Genomic DNA, 15,577 nt, shown 5'->3' with positions numbered 1-15,577 from the left:
CCCCAATATTATCTTCAAACTATTGGTCCAGGCACTGAACAATAGAATTTCACTTACATTTTCTCACAGAATCCTTCCAATAATCCAGTAGTGCTTTATTTTCCCCACTTTACAACTGAAAAATATAGACTCAGAGAAAGAGAAGTATAATTGCAGATGGCAGAGCTGACTCTAGCTCCTTTATTGTCTGACTTCTATGCTTCTAAGCCACACTACTCCATGAGGTGACCAGCCTTGGGCTTATGTTTTGCCTTTTTGGGGGGATATTGACATTTTCATCTTTTGTAGAGGACTCATCAGGGCTGGACTCACAGAGAAGCCACGTAACAAATGCTGAAAAAGTGTAATTATCTTTCTGAGAATTCTTACCAAATTATTTTTATATAAGAAAGTCATTAACAATTAATAATACTTTAGCATGGATTTTTTTTAATCACCTAGCTTACTTCCCCAGCAGAATCCTAAATGTTGGTAGGAAGAACACAGAACTAAATAAAAGGTCTAGCCATGCCATAGGATAACAGACAGGAACCCCAGATGGGGATGATGCAGCCTGACAGCTGGTGATGGGCAGAACAGAGATGAAAAAAGAGGCTCAAAACAAGACATAGAAAAATGATAAACACAGATTTCATCTGCTTCATAATTTTTCCCAGGAATAATCTTGCCTTGTACACATCTTTGGTGCCTTTTTTAGTAACAACACATGTGTGTTTCTTTTTTATTCTTTTTGTTGTTCTCTTTGGAATTTTAAATGTCTTTCAGCTCATAAACCCAATAAAAATACCATGGCACATTTTTTTTCAAAAGAATTTTATGATCCAAGGAACTATTGCTTAATCAGACAGCCTGATGTTGGATTTATTTTTCACTTTAAAAACATTCTTCCTTAGGCAATGTCACAAAGATGCTACCTATTCTTTAAACATAAACAAGACAGTGAGAAAAAAAAAAGAAATACAATTTATTTTTCAAGAAAAGAAATGTTCTTCTCTCTAGAAGACTGGAAAATGAGAACTAGGTTGAAAAATAAAGCAGGGGAAGCATCAGTAACAAATTCCTAAATCTAAGATTTAGACTACTTTGAGCATAATTTTAAAATGTGTATTTTATGCTTGAATTCTATGCTAAAGTATTCAGTTGCCTAAATGCATAACTCTGTATGGGAGAAGAATTTGGAAGCATCTGAGAAGAAACATCTGCCTGAGTTATGGTCTGTCATCCATTTCTTTAAAAATCTATCACTGTACTATCTAACATCTAAACAGATGTGAAGCTATGGAAGTTAAAAGTTGAATATGTAAAAATGAAATTGTCTTATTTTATCTGTTAGGACAAAACTTGGTTGGATTTATTGAAGTGTGATTTTTTTCCCACCTGTATAGATAGAGTGGTATGATAATTAGGAATAGGGGAATGTCTTGAGAAAAGATGAAGCAAAATAAAGCTAAGAAGCTTTTTTAATAGGATCTTACAAAGCAAAGTCAGAAAGATGAAAGGACTTATCATTAGTTAGAAAAGAATAATAAGGTATACATGAATCGTATTTCTGAGATAATTTCCTTGGAAACCCTAAAAAATAATAAGTTTGGAAATTTGAGGTCAGTGGCATTAAGGAGTAAAGCACTTATTTAAATCTTTGTCTTCTGAATGATTTTTATGACTCTGGTCTTAGGCTTGTTTGTTCTGAACTGTTGTGTCATAAAGCAACACAGAAATAGAAAGACCTCTGCACTGACCATTATGCAAGAATTGCTCTACCACTGTCCCTACTCTACCACTAAAGAGCTGTACATTGTTGGGTGAGTCCTTCTTTGGTTTCTCAGTTTACACATTATACATGATAAAGGGGTTGGAGCTGGGCAGAGCCTCCCAAGATGACTGTGTCAGGAAGGGATGCTGAATGGGCAAGAGTGTTTCTTCTATTACTATGTGAGTCAGAAAAAATCTTTGTATGTATATCCAACATGAGATTCTGTATAGGCTTTCTTTGGAAGAAAAGGTTCTATAGCTTTTAAAAAAAAAAAGCATTAACTTAGATGCTCCAAAATTTTATTAGCTTCATAGATTGTGACTCTATAAAATGTATTTGTCCATTCATTAATTCAAAGAAAGTTTTGAGTACCTTCTATGAATCAAGAACTCTGCTAAGCAATGGGAATACCAAGGCGGAACAAGATTAGCAAGATTCCTGATCTCAGATTTTATGATATTGTGAACACTGACAATAGACTAGATCATTGCAGATAGCAATAAATCCAATGATGAAACAAATAGGGTGATGAAAAATAATAGCTGGTTAAGAGAATAGAAGCCTATTTCCAATAGGGCATTGAGGGAAGGATTCTCTGGACAGGGGAGGATTCAGATGAGACCTGAAGAATGAAAAAGAACCAGTCATGCCAAGAACTTTGAGAGATCACTCAAGGCAGATGGAATAGTAAGGGCCAATATCTGGAAGTGGGAATGGTCTAGATGTATTTGGAAAACTAAAGGGAAGCTAATTATAGCTATAGCATAGAGAATAGTGAAAAGTTCTTTGAGATGAGCTTGAAGAAATAAATAGGAAGCAGATCATGAAGGATTATTTAAATCATGGTACAAAGTTTGTTTTTTTTATTCAAAGTGTAGTAAAAAGGCATTGAAAGTTTTCAGACAGAAGAGGAACATAACCTGTGATAGGAATCATTCTATAACTCCCAAACTTTGTTTACTATATCTAACATTATTGGCTGTCTCAATGAATAAAATAAATCCCAGGGGACAAAAATAGAACAAGATAAATTTAAATTACAAGAACATGTTATGTGCTAAGAAAAGTCAAAGGGAAAAATAATGATCTTTCCAACAAATGGTGCTAAAACAAGTAGATACCTTCATGCAAAAGAATAAAGTTGGACCCTTATCCTACACACAAAAATTAACTCAAAATGGATCATAGACCAAAATTTAAGAGCTAAAACTATAAATGTCTTAGAAGAAAACATATCAGTAAATCTTCATGACCTTGATTTATGCAAAGTTTTCTTAGATAGCACCAAAAGTATAAGTGACAAAAGAAAAAATAAACTGGACTTCATTAAAATTAAGTTTTGTGCTGGCTGGCTGAGTTGGTTGAACATTCAATTCTTGATCTCAGCTCAGCTCTTGATCTCAAGGTTGTAAGTTCAGGCCCCATGTTGGGCTCCACATACTGGATGTAAACCCTACCTACAAAAAAAAAGGAAAGAAAAAAGGAGGGATGGAGGAGAGGAAGGAAGGAAGGAAGGAAAGAAAGAGAAAGAAAGAAAGAAAGAAAGAAAGAAAGAAAGAAAGAAAGAAAGAAAGAAAGAAAGAAAAGAGAAAGAAAATAATTTTGTGCTTCAAAAAACACCATTAGGGCAGTGAAAAGACATCCATGAAAAGGGAGAAAATATTTGCAAATCATATATGATAAAGGACTGTATCCAAAATATGCAAAGAACCCTTCCAACTCAGTAGTAAAAAGATAAGCCAATTGAAAAATTGAGTGAAACATTTAAACAGATGTTTCTCCAAAGAAGATATATAGTTAGCCAATAAGCAATTGAAAAGATGATCAACATTATTAGCCATTAGGAAAATTCAAATAAAACCACAACGAGATGCCACTTCACTTGACTAGGATGGTTATAATAAAAAAAAATTAAAAATAAAAAAAAACAGAAAATATCAAATGTTGCTGAAGATGTAAATATACATTGCTGATGGGATATAAAATGGTACAGCCACTTTGTAAATCAATTTGGCATTTTCTCAAAATGATAAACACGGAGTTGCTATATGATCCACCAATTCTATTCCTAGGTATATACCCAATAGAATTGAAAGCAGAGTTCAAACAAAATTTGAATTTTGTACCTGACTATTTATAGAAGCATTTTAATGATAGCCAAAGTAACATAAATGATCATTCAACTGATGATTTGTAAATGTATATTAATAAATGTAGTGTATCTATGCAATGGATTATTACTTGGCAATGAAAAGAAATGATGTACTCATACATGCTACAACACTGATGGACCTTGAAAACATTATGCTTAGGGGTGCCTGGGTAGCTCAGTCCGTTAGGTGTCAGACTTGATTTCAGCTGAGGTCACGATCTCACAGTTCATGAAATTAAGCCCTACATCGGGGTCCATGCTAACAGTATGGAGCCTGCTTGGGATTCTCTCTCTTCCTCTCTCTCTGCCCCTCCCCTGCTTATACTTGTCCTCTCTCAAAATAAATAAAACATTTAAAGAGAAAAGAAAAGAGAACATTATGCTAAGTGAAAGCAGCCAGTCAAAAAAGACCACATGATATATGACATGTCCCAAATAAGGCATATCTAGACAGAGAAAGTAGATTAGCGATTGCCTATGGCTACTAGGGATGGTGGTTGGGAGGAAATGGGAAGTGACTGCTTGTGGATACAGGGTTTCTTTTGGGGGCAATGAAAATGTTCTAAAATTGATTGTGGTGATGGTTGCACAACTCATTGAATTGTATACTTTAAACAGGTTCATATATGGTATATGACTTGTATCTCAAAGTTGTTTAAAAAATAGATGTGATGTGGGGTGCCTGGGTGGCTCAGTCGGTTAAGTGTCTGACTTTGGCTCAGATCCTGATCTCGTGGTTCGTGAGTTCAAGTCCCACCTATGGGCTGTGTGCTGACAGCTCAGAGCCTGGATCCTGCTTCAGATTCTGTGTCTCCTTTTCTCTCTGCCCCTCTTCCTGCTCATGCTCTGTCTCTCTCTCTTCTTCAAAACTAAATAAACATTAAAAAAAAATTTTAAATAGATGTGATGTGTTACTTTCAAGACAATACAGCTACTCTCACATATTTAAAGTAATAGGCTGGAATCTCAACTCCTTCTATTTAATGAGTAGGCTCAGCATAAAGCCAACTATTCTCTGTCAGCATATAAAAGCATTCTTATGTTAGGAATTATTGAAGAAGTTTACTAAAACATGCTCATTTAGAAAATGTTGCTATTTTTCCAGTCTGCTGCAAGCCTCTAAGTACACAAATGAGTTGCGGTAGGGTTGCCTTTTAAAAGCAAATATTTTGCAGCAAGATATTTCTTATGCATTTTTAGAACAAGCACTAAAATAAACCAGCCAAATATCAGTGGAAGTTCCAACCCCATCCCACATCCCCCCCAATCCACGTCCTCCCCTCCACCCCACAAAAAGAAGAAGCAACCTGTCTTTGAAGAGAAAAAAGATGTGGACAAAAGAACCAGGAGAAATCTTTCCGATTATAATGACAAAAGAAAATGCAATAGCAATCCCCTTTTTCACATATAATGTGTTCTTCAAATGTACAAAGGTTTACTGTGCAAAATGTTCCCAGTAGATGCATATGTTACATTTCTTAGAAACAAAAAGGTAGTATAAAAATGTCTCACTACTCTTCACCTTTTGTTCATAAACTTTGGCTTTACTACAAACTTTAGTACATGTTTTTAAGATGTTATTTCTTTACAAATGAATACCAAGTAGCCTAGGTTACTGTCTGATTAAGGCTAAATATTTTCAATTTGGGGCATGCATTCTATCATTCATTTGTTTATTAAATATTTATTAATCATCAGTTATATGCCAGGCACAGTTCTGAGTACTAATGTTAAAGCAATAAACAAAACAGACAAGGTCCCTGCTGTCCTGGAACTTAACACTGCGGTGTGGGAAGGAAACGTGAACAAGAATGATAATTTCTGAGAGTGATAAGTGCTGTGAGGAAAAGAAAACATGGTAATGAGATAAAGAGTGACTAGGTAATAGACCACTTTAAATTGGGGTGGTCACAGAAGGGCTACCTAGGGTTGCATTGAACCAGATGTCTAAGGATAAGAGGCAGCCAGTCATGTAAATAAGTAAAAGTTTTCTAGGTAGAGGGGACATTTAAATGCAAATGCTCTAAGACAGAAAGGGCATGTATTAGATGCATTATTAGAAAGGGGCCAGATGGGGTGGGCGTGGGGGGGGGAGGGAATGGCCAAGTAATTGGAATGTAGTGAGTAACTTGAAAACATAACATCAGAGAAATAAAAGGAGCCAGATCATATAGAGGATTACAGACCGTAATAAGAGATTTGGAGATGATTCTGATTTCAATGTGCAGCCATTTGGAACGTTTTAAACAGGTCAAGGGATTTGAAATGTTAATTTCACTAAATGTTAATTTAGTGATCATTTGGGGAATTTTGAAGAAATAGACTATGAGGGTAAAAGTGGACTTAGAAGGCCGTGGCAGTAGTGTAGATGAAAAGTAGTATGGTTGGGAATGTAAGGGGACAATAGAGATAGGGGATAGTGATCCCATTTAAGACATTTTGGAGATACAGCTGACTGTAATCACTCATTGTTTGGATGTTGAGAAAGAGGGAAAAAATAATGAAGAATAAATCCTCGTTTTTAGCTGGAGCAACTGAACTGGTGATCACATCATTAAATATATTACAGACCTACAAATTGGTATTTATGTATGTGGATATATGTGATTTCATTATTTTTGGTTTATTTGGTTTTCCTCACAAGCTCTAACTTACTGATTAGTGAGGAATGGTTGGAGGCTTGGGGGCAAAAGAAAATTTTAAACCCAACTCAGTTGAAAGCTTAAACAATTTGTTCCTATAAATTAGTAGTCTCTGTAGGTAATGCTCAGACTCTTACAATGTTGCTTCTCAAATTTATCAGCTCTTGACCTCCCTCTTTTGCTCTTTTCCATTAGAGAGTCTGAGTGTCTGGTGATGGTAAGGATGAGGAGGCTTTGGATCTAGGTGCAGGTGTTTAAGATAGGGACATGGTAATGTCCCTTGTCAGTTTCCTTACTGCCTACCCTGCTGGCCTCTGATGATAATGTCTGCAGCTAGTAATTTTCATTTCCTTTCTGGAAGAGGTTCCCTCTAATCAGCTTCCACTAATCTGCAGATCCCTCTCAGGTCTTCTGGATTCTCATTCAGCTCTAGCCCAGGAAGTCTGCTCATCAGCCGTTATGACAGAGCCATGTCTTTCTAGAGTAATGACCACTCCCCCACCACACACATACACAAGTTCCCCAGGTATTTCTAAGTTGCCATCTACATCATATAGGAATCAAGGAGTAGGTTAGGAAAATTTAACAAATGTTCATCATTTTGATTTTCCTGAGCATCCAAAGTGATATGGCCATAAACCAAGTGCTATCTAGAGAGAAGGCACCTTTCCTGTATCCTGAAGAGGTAGTGGGGAACAAGAGTCTCACTTTACCAAAACTCAGAAAGAGGAAAATCTGAACATCTAGGTCTCTTCCTCCCTTTTTGCGCTCCTGTATTCTCCTGGAGCCAAAAGAAAAACAACAACAACAACAACAACAACAACAACAACAACAACAACCTGGCTTTCTCTCTATTTCTCCTATATCATATTCTCATCCTTTTATCACCTAGTAAAAAGCCTTAGAGTTCTATTGCAGTAGACGGAAGGTGTGTCTTCTCTATAATATAGGACAGCTCTGTATGCTGGGTGCTCCAAGGTCAACTTGTGAATTATTAAAGTTGGAAACAAAGAAAACAGAAAAATTTTCTTAATACATATAACCCTTGGGCATATGACCCCCTCAAGCTATGAATAGGGTAAAGTCCATATATTCAAAAAGGCAAAATTGAAAAGCAATTTTGATAATTTTCAAAATACTGCCACATTATAGCAGAGTTGGAGAAGACAAGGAAGAGACAAGATTTAGGGATTTGAGGGGATAATTCAAGGGTTCAGTTTGAGGCACATAAAGTTTGAAATCCCTATTAGAAATTCAAAAAGATGTCAGTAGGTAGGATAACCAGAAGGTCAATGATACAGTCAGGACAGGTGACATAATTTTAGGAATCATTAGAAATATAAGGAGGTGTTCTATAGGAAGCCGAAAATTCAGGAAGCATGCTGCCATATAAACAAAACCTTAAAATTTTTCAAGAATGAAAAAAGGTTGAGATAAAATGAGCCATTGGATTATTGGATTTAGCTATATGAAGGTTACATGGTGACCTGAAAGGGAAGCAATTTCAGAGCTGTGGTAAGAACAAAAGCCCAAATGAAGAGGGAATGAGAGGTAAGAAAATAGTGGCAATGAGCATAAACAGGTCTTTCAAAAAGTTCTGCTGTGATGGGGAAGTAAAGATTGAACTAGAAAAGTACATAAGACACTGAATGAGTGAATAGAAAGGAAGGGAGGGGGGGACACGAGGTCAAGGAAGGGTTTTGTTTTTGTTTTTTAATGAGTGCTATCTAGCTTATTTAATTGCTGTCGGAAATGATGTAGTCAAGAGGAAAAAAATGATAGTGCAAGTGTTAAGAGAAGGCCATGAAGGGAACATGGGCTTTAGATACAAGTGAGGCACTGGCTTCGGACAAGCAACAGAGAAACTTCTTCCTTTGTAAGAGAAGGGAGGCAGAATATGTGTGTGCATAAGGAGGTATGTCGGTAGATCGGGTGTGGGAAAGAGGAGGTAGCTCTTGTTTGATTGCTACTCCGTCTCAGTGCAGTATAAGGCAAGGTCATTCACTTGACACTGAGGCGAAAATGGAAGTTTGAAGAATGTGTAAGTCCTCTTACAGACTAATGACAAATTTCTCAATTATACACGTTTGTGAGAGGCCTATCACTTTAATTTTTACATTCTCCACAAGTTTTTGTTGGTATTTAAATATATAAACACTTACAGCGATGTCTAAACTGCATGGTGGTTGGCAGATAACATTGCCATGCAGTAGTGTTGGATGACACCTGAATAGTTGAATTCATTGCACCTCATTGTGAGGTGCTGATATAATAAAGGTGTCAGTGAATTCCCTCTTGTGCAAGTATTGCAACAAAGGCCCAACATTTTTTAAAATTATACATTTAAGTCACATATTTACAAATTAAAGAATTAAAAATATGATCTCAATAAATGAAACAAAAAGCATTTAGTAAAATATAATATCCACGTTGACTATCATACTTAATGGTGAAACTTCAAAGAATGAGCAAAGATCACCACTATTCACCATTTCTATCCAACATTTACTCAGAAACCCAGCCAGTACGGTACAAGAGAAATAATCTGCAGACAAATTATTAGAATTAAGGAGATTTTAGCAAGATGCTAAATATAAGAATATACAAAAATAGATTCCATTCTTCTTCACCAGCCACAAGCAGTTTAGAAAACCTTAAATAATATTTACTGGGGGCGCCTGAGTGGCTCAGTAGGTTGAGCATCCAATTCTTAATTTCAGCTCATGTCATGATCTCACAGTTCATGGGATTGAGCCCTGTATCGGGCTCTGCACTGACAGCACGGAGCCTGTTTGGGATTCTCTCTCTCCCTTTCTCTCCGCCCCTCCCCTGCTTGCTCTCTCCCTCTCTCTCAATAAATAAATAAACAACAAAAAAAAACTATTTATAATATAATCATCAACAAAATTAAACAACTAGAAATAAATCTAACAAAAGATTTGCAGATTTTTGTCAAAAAATTATGTTTATTAACAAAGACCTAAATAAATGGAGAGATATTTTATGTTCATGGATAGGAGGACTCAATATCAAAAAAATTATCAATTCTCCCCTAAATTAGTCTATAAATTCAATACAATTTTAGTCAAAATCCCTATAAGACTTTTTTTATAGGACCTGATTAATGAAAAGTGATTTTAAAATTCATATGAAAGAACAAAGGACCAATATCAAAACAATTTTCAAGAACAAGTTACAAGGGTTGGGGCAGAGTGGTGTGTGGAAGGAAGAACTTACCCTACCTGATACCGTAACTTATGATTGAAGCTAGAGTAATTTAATCAGTGTCATGTTCATTCACAGAAGACAAAGAGACCAATGGAAATAGAAGGTAACCTTGACTCAGAGCTTAGTATATTTTGAAACATGAAGTTTAATACATTATCACAGATTGTAAATCATTAAGGAAAGGATGAAATATTCAATAAATGGTACTGGCCTAATTGGTTATCCAAATGGAAAACAAAATAAAATAAAACAACTCCTTCAAACCAGTGCACACACGCACGCAAAAGAATGAAATTCCAATTAAAGGCCTAATTGTGAAAATCAAAATGTTAAGCATGAGAACATTTACAAGAACATTTTATGACCTCATGGAGGGAGGGGAAGCAGTCAGGATCTCCTAAACACTGAAAAGAAGTAAGACAAGAAGAAAATACTGATGAATATGACTCTGTTAAAATCACAAACTTTTGTTAATCAGAAGTTATATTAAACAAAGCAAAAAAATATGCTGCAGGCTGAGAAGAGATCTGTGTTATATAGAATGAGCAAAATACAGGTATCAGGAATATATGTAAAAACTTTTATGGATAACTCAGTAAGTCCAGCTCAGGGGAATATTGAGCAGAATCACATATAGATGTGAAATAACGGTGTGAATAGATAATCATTCCTCCTTAATAATCAGAAATATGCAAATTGAAAACACAAATAAAATATCATTTACCACAATGAAATGGACATATTTGAAGTCTGATAGTACCAAGCTTTACAGAAGATTTGAAGTAATTGGACTCTGAAACATTGCTATGGGAATGGAAATTGACAAAACTACTTTGGAGAATAATTTTACATTCTCTTGTATACCTAAAGATGTACATATTCTACAACCCAGCAGTTTAACTTCCGGGACTATTCCATAAAAACAAAAACAAAACAAAACAACCACCTTTAACATGGCACATAGATGAGTTCACAAGCATTATCTGTAACAGGACAAAAAAAAAAAAAAAACACCAAAAATTCATCAGTAAAAAAGTGGTTAAATTAGCTGTGGTTTGATAAGAAAATAGAATCCCGTAGGACGAAAAACAGAAAGTGAGTAGATTAAAGACACTGATTAATTTCAAAAGCAAAATGTGTGTTAAAAAAGTTTCCAAAGAATGCATTAAGTATGCTTATTTAAAGTTTGAAAAGATGCAACATTACCACATACTGCTTGGAGATACATACAAATGGAGTAACGGTATAAAGAAATGCTTGGGAATGATAAATTGAGGGCAATGGTTGCACCTGAGTGAGGGGAGAGGGTAATGTGTTTGGAAAGGTATGTGTGCATATGGGACTTCAATTACATATGTATCTTCTCTTTCTTACGGTGGGTGGTGGGTGCATGGGTATTTATTGTACCTTCTAATATCTTTTTATATACATTCAAATGTTATATAATACACTTGAAAAAAGCAGCAGACGTTAGTGAGAACTAACACTGAGCTAAATTCTTCAGTTTAAAGTCCGGTTCTTTTTAGCTTTACATGCACTATCTCATTTAATCTTAATAACTCTTTGAAGAGGTATTGTTGTACTTCTTTTATAGAACAGGAAACTGAGGCCTTTAGAAGTTAAACAATCTACCTATGGTCATATTGCTGTGAGGTGACAGAGCCAGACTATGAAACTAGCAGTCTGACTTTTAAAAGCTCACACCATTACCCTCTAATGAAAGTTAATCTGCCTCTTTTTAAAAGTCCATATTAACCGCAAAGAAATCTCAGGTTAGTGCAACTATCATTTTGACCTCTGGATGCAGCTAGAACTACAGCAATAGAACTTAACCATTTTGGCTTCTAAATTCAGTGACTTTCTGAGGCTAGAAGAGCATTTACTGAGGAGCATAGGGCATGAGTCACTTCCTTAGGTATCTGTTTATTCGTTCAACAAATATTTATCAAGAGCCTCCATAGCACAGTGGTAAACCACAATTTATTTCTTGTCTACATCATTTTTGCAGTTTGCCAAGCTTTGGGACACAAATTTGAGGTTTCCATTTTCATTTCCAAACTAATGCAAGGAGTGCTGTGATTAATTGTTGGCCGTTTCAGAACTTACACCCTGGCTTACTGTGGATCTCATTTAAGCCTAATTATTGTTGACCTGCAAATTCACATGACATCTAAAATATTTTAGCCAATTTTACAAAAAAAAAAGTATGTATTGAAAACTTTCAGTCTACTTTGTCTGAATAAAATACAGATTAAAATGAAAATACTGTTTTAAAGTTGAATATGACTACTTCTTTTTTCTCCATCTATTTCCCTCTCTCCTTTTTTCCACAGACCAAAGAAAACCTCCTTAATCCACTACTCCAATAAGATCTTGAGATTCTTCTTCACCATGTTTTATATATATATTTTATAATCCTATACATTCAACAAGATGTTGAACCCACAGTAGTAGCTCATAGAACTGCTAAAATTAAAATGGATGCATTGGGTTTAGTTTAATTACAGTCTCACTAATTAAAACGGTGATGAAACCAAATAATTTTCTTCCTATAATAAAGAACAGTTTAATTTTGTCTATCTTGACCAGTTTGTATATGTAAGTTTTACTCATTAGTAACAGACCGCTAAATCATCATGACCTATTTTTAGATAATTATGCAAACACAATATTGTTGAAAAGTAACACTCATTTTTACATAATGTTCAATTCAGTGATTATGTGATGTAAGTATTTAAATATGCCATCTAGTCCTTTCTTTAACAATTTATTTTCTTTTTTATATTGGACATTCAGGGATCTGAAGGAATTGTGGGAATTCCAGGGCAAAGAGGTCGCCCAGGCAAAAAGGTAATTTTTTTTTTACACTTTTTAAGGCCTCCTTTCTTCTGATGTGCTCCGAGCTCCATAGAATGCTGTGATATTTTTATTTGCATGAGATATATGGTAATAAAGAAATATAAATTTGGTTTTAAAAGGCACATTTATATAAATTAATATTTAACTCTACTTAGGAGTATTTAGCGCCTTGATTATTTGAAGGCAACTGTCTCACTCTGTAGTTTCTGTGAAGATATTTGCCTTTTCTTCTCCTGTTTGCCAAAAATTCTTCAGTAGACTTTGGGCAGGAAAAGAGAGAAAAGGAAAATACTACACCATTTGTGTATTAGTAACAACTTTAGTAAAATGTTTAGGGGAAAAGATTATGATTGAGATTGTTTCTGGGTTTATTAGTACTATGTTTATCTAAATTGAAAAGGTTAATTATTTTATCTTTCCCATATATTGACTTAGAAACACACATCCAGAATATGGTTTATATGTTTCTTTTATATCTTACTAAAATGAAAATGTATAAAATTCTGGAACATTATAATGAAAAATTCATCTCTGTATGGGGCCAATAATTTGTTCAAGTATGATTTTCTTATTCAAATACAACAGTTCTGAATATATGACTATAATTAGCTTCAAATCACACCATATCTAGTTCCCAAAACAGTCTAGTTTTTCTTTGTATCTACTTTATTGTCTACAGCAGAACAGATTGGTTCCCACTTTCAGAAAATGAATTATAGCACTTAAAGTTGTTTAAAAGCAGCCATATTTTGGTGGTAGAGAATGATCAGTCAGCTTGATGGAAAACAGAAGATAACTAGTTTTCAGAAGGATGTTAAATGATATAAATATGTTATGGATTTTTAAAGGCAGACTCCAAGCCACTGAATATACAGAAACATACACTGGAAACTGTATACATTAAATAGATCTTTGTGGGATTGAAATTGTGTATAGAAGCAGGTTTTTTTATACAGTCTATGTTTTCTCATGATAACAGGAAATACATGCATGCATGCATACATACATACATACCTAACAAATTCAAAATAAAAAAATTGGTTATTGGTAATTCAACATGAACACCAGATCTCCCCTGCTTGTTTGGCCAAAATTATTTTTTTTAATGTTCTTTCTCCTAAATTACTTTCAGTTATATCTTTCAGATAACCTAGGTGGTGATGGTATGTTATTATTGTCAGTGGCAGTCTCTACCACCAGCTAGGTAAACCCAAGTTACTATTTACGGAATTTTGCTTACAGACTATCCTCCGGTGTCATTCAGGTATATGATATAGTTAATTCATCTAGGTAAAAATTTGTTTTTTCCCACTTTTCTCTCTTACTAACGACGTCCACAGGGTGAAAAAGGACAAATAGGGCCCACCGGAGAAATTGGAAGCAGAGGTGCTCCCGGACAAATTGGGGAAAGTGGTCCTAAGGGTGCCAGAGGAACGAGAGGTGCTGTGGTTAGTATTTGATTTATTTCCAGACCTGAGTTCACTGTGGATGGAAAAGAAATGTATCCATGTCCTTAAAGTTTCATCCCTTGATTAATTTTACAGAGAAAGCAATAGTTCCATTGAAAATAATCTACCTCCATGAGCTGTGGAGAATTGTAAGCATTCCACAGTACTTAAATGGCTTAGTGGTTTCTGGACATGAAAAAGGGAAAGGGGAAAAAACTCAAAATGGAAATAAAATATGAAATGAAGTTTTAAAAACTCAGATTATAACTGTTAACCTAAGTGGGAAAGTTTATATGCCTTGCACTTAAAATAAGAATTTAATATCTGTATGAAACTATGCTGTCAGGATTGGCATATTGCTTTTGAAAATTAGATTTACTTAAAAATGATTTTTCTTTATAAGCTTGGACTCTACATGCTCATGGAGATTTTTTTTAAACCGGCTCTGATCAATATCTGTAACATCTAATAATATTTAATCTTTTGCATGAACTTTATATAGTGTTGGAAACAAGGGTAGCATAAATACTTCTGAACCTATAATAGCAAATTTTATTGCTAATATATTTGGACCTGTTTAGAAAGTCACAGCATGAGAGATGCATGAATTATTAAACTTAGTGTTTTCACATTTCATAAGCTTATCTACAAAATGCATATGTATTTCCTAGTCTCCGTTAAATGTCACAAATGCTAGACTTTTCACCAAAGCCTTCTTGAGAGCATTGTATAATTCATCAGTTGTCTGAGGAAAGTTTATCTCAGGCTCATTTGACATATTCATCTTACCACTTCAGGTCTTTCTTCCTTTGATTTAAATTACTAATATTTTCCTGATTTGGGCTTGTATGTTACAAAACTTTATTTAATATGATTAATTTTTAACAAACATGGAAACTAATCCAGAGTATTGCCTTCAAAGTAGGTTCCTACTTTGGATTTTGTCTAAAGAGAATATTCACTTTAAAAATATTGACACATGTTCTCCTACTGCCTCCCCAAAAGGCTTCATCCAATATACACTCCCACCACCAATACTTCATGTTAACCCTTTTGATGTCTGACAATCTGATAAATGAGAATATGTGTCTCATTTTCTTTCTGTTTATATCTCCCCGATTACAATTAAGTGATTTTTTTTTCTGGAAATTGCCTTTACATATTCACTTTACATGATTTACATTAGGTTGCTGTCTTTTTCTTATTAAACTGTAATAACTCCTTATATATTTTAGATTATATACATATATATATATATATATATATATATATATATATATATATGTTTAGTTTTGACGGAGAGAGAGAGAGACAGAGAGAGACAGAGCATGATGGGGGAGGGGCAGAGAAAGAGGGAGACACAGAATCCAAAGCAGGCTCCAGGCTCCACGCTGTCAGCACAGAGCCCAATGCAGGGCTTGAACTCACAAGTCGTGAGATCATGACCTGAGCCCAAGTCAGACACTTAACCGACTGAGCCACCCAGGCGTCCCTT

At 34.9% G+C, this 15,577-nt stretch overlaps 1 protein-coding gene across 18 annotated transcripts in view; it reads left to right on the top strand.

Annotated features, from left to right (window-relative positions):
- COL24A1 (collagen type XXIV alpha 1 chain) overlaps positions 1–15,577 on the top strand; it is a 398,176-nt gene that overhangs the window by 287,023 nt on the left and 95,576 nt on the right. For all 18 annotated transcript variants that reach the window (XR_008295013.1, XM_027058695.2, XM_053214348.1 and 15 more), the window contains 2 exons: positions 12,572–12,625; positions 13,975–14,082. Coding sequence is in view for 17 of the 18 variants with exons in the window: in XM_027058695.2 (XP_026914496.1) it covers positions 12,572–12,625; positions 13,975–14,082 (162 nt within the window). In the remaining variant the exon portion in view is untranslated. The remainder of the gene's footprint in view (positions 1–12,571; positions 12,626–13,974; positions 14,083–15,577) is intronic.

The sequence above is a fragment of the Acinonyx jubatus genome, chromosome C1 (assembly GCF_027475565.1).
Source record: "Acinonyx jubatus isolate Ajub_Pintada_27869175 chromosome C1, VMU_Ajub_asm_v1.0, whole genome shotgun sequence".
Lineage (NCBI taxonomy): Eukaryota > Metazoa > Chordata > Mammalia > Carnivora > Felidae > Acinonyx > Acinonyx jubatus.
The sequence above is the reverse complement of the archived record's forward strand: the minus strand, read 5'-3'. Positions and strand labels throughout refer to the sequence as shown.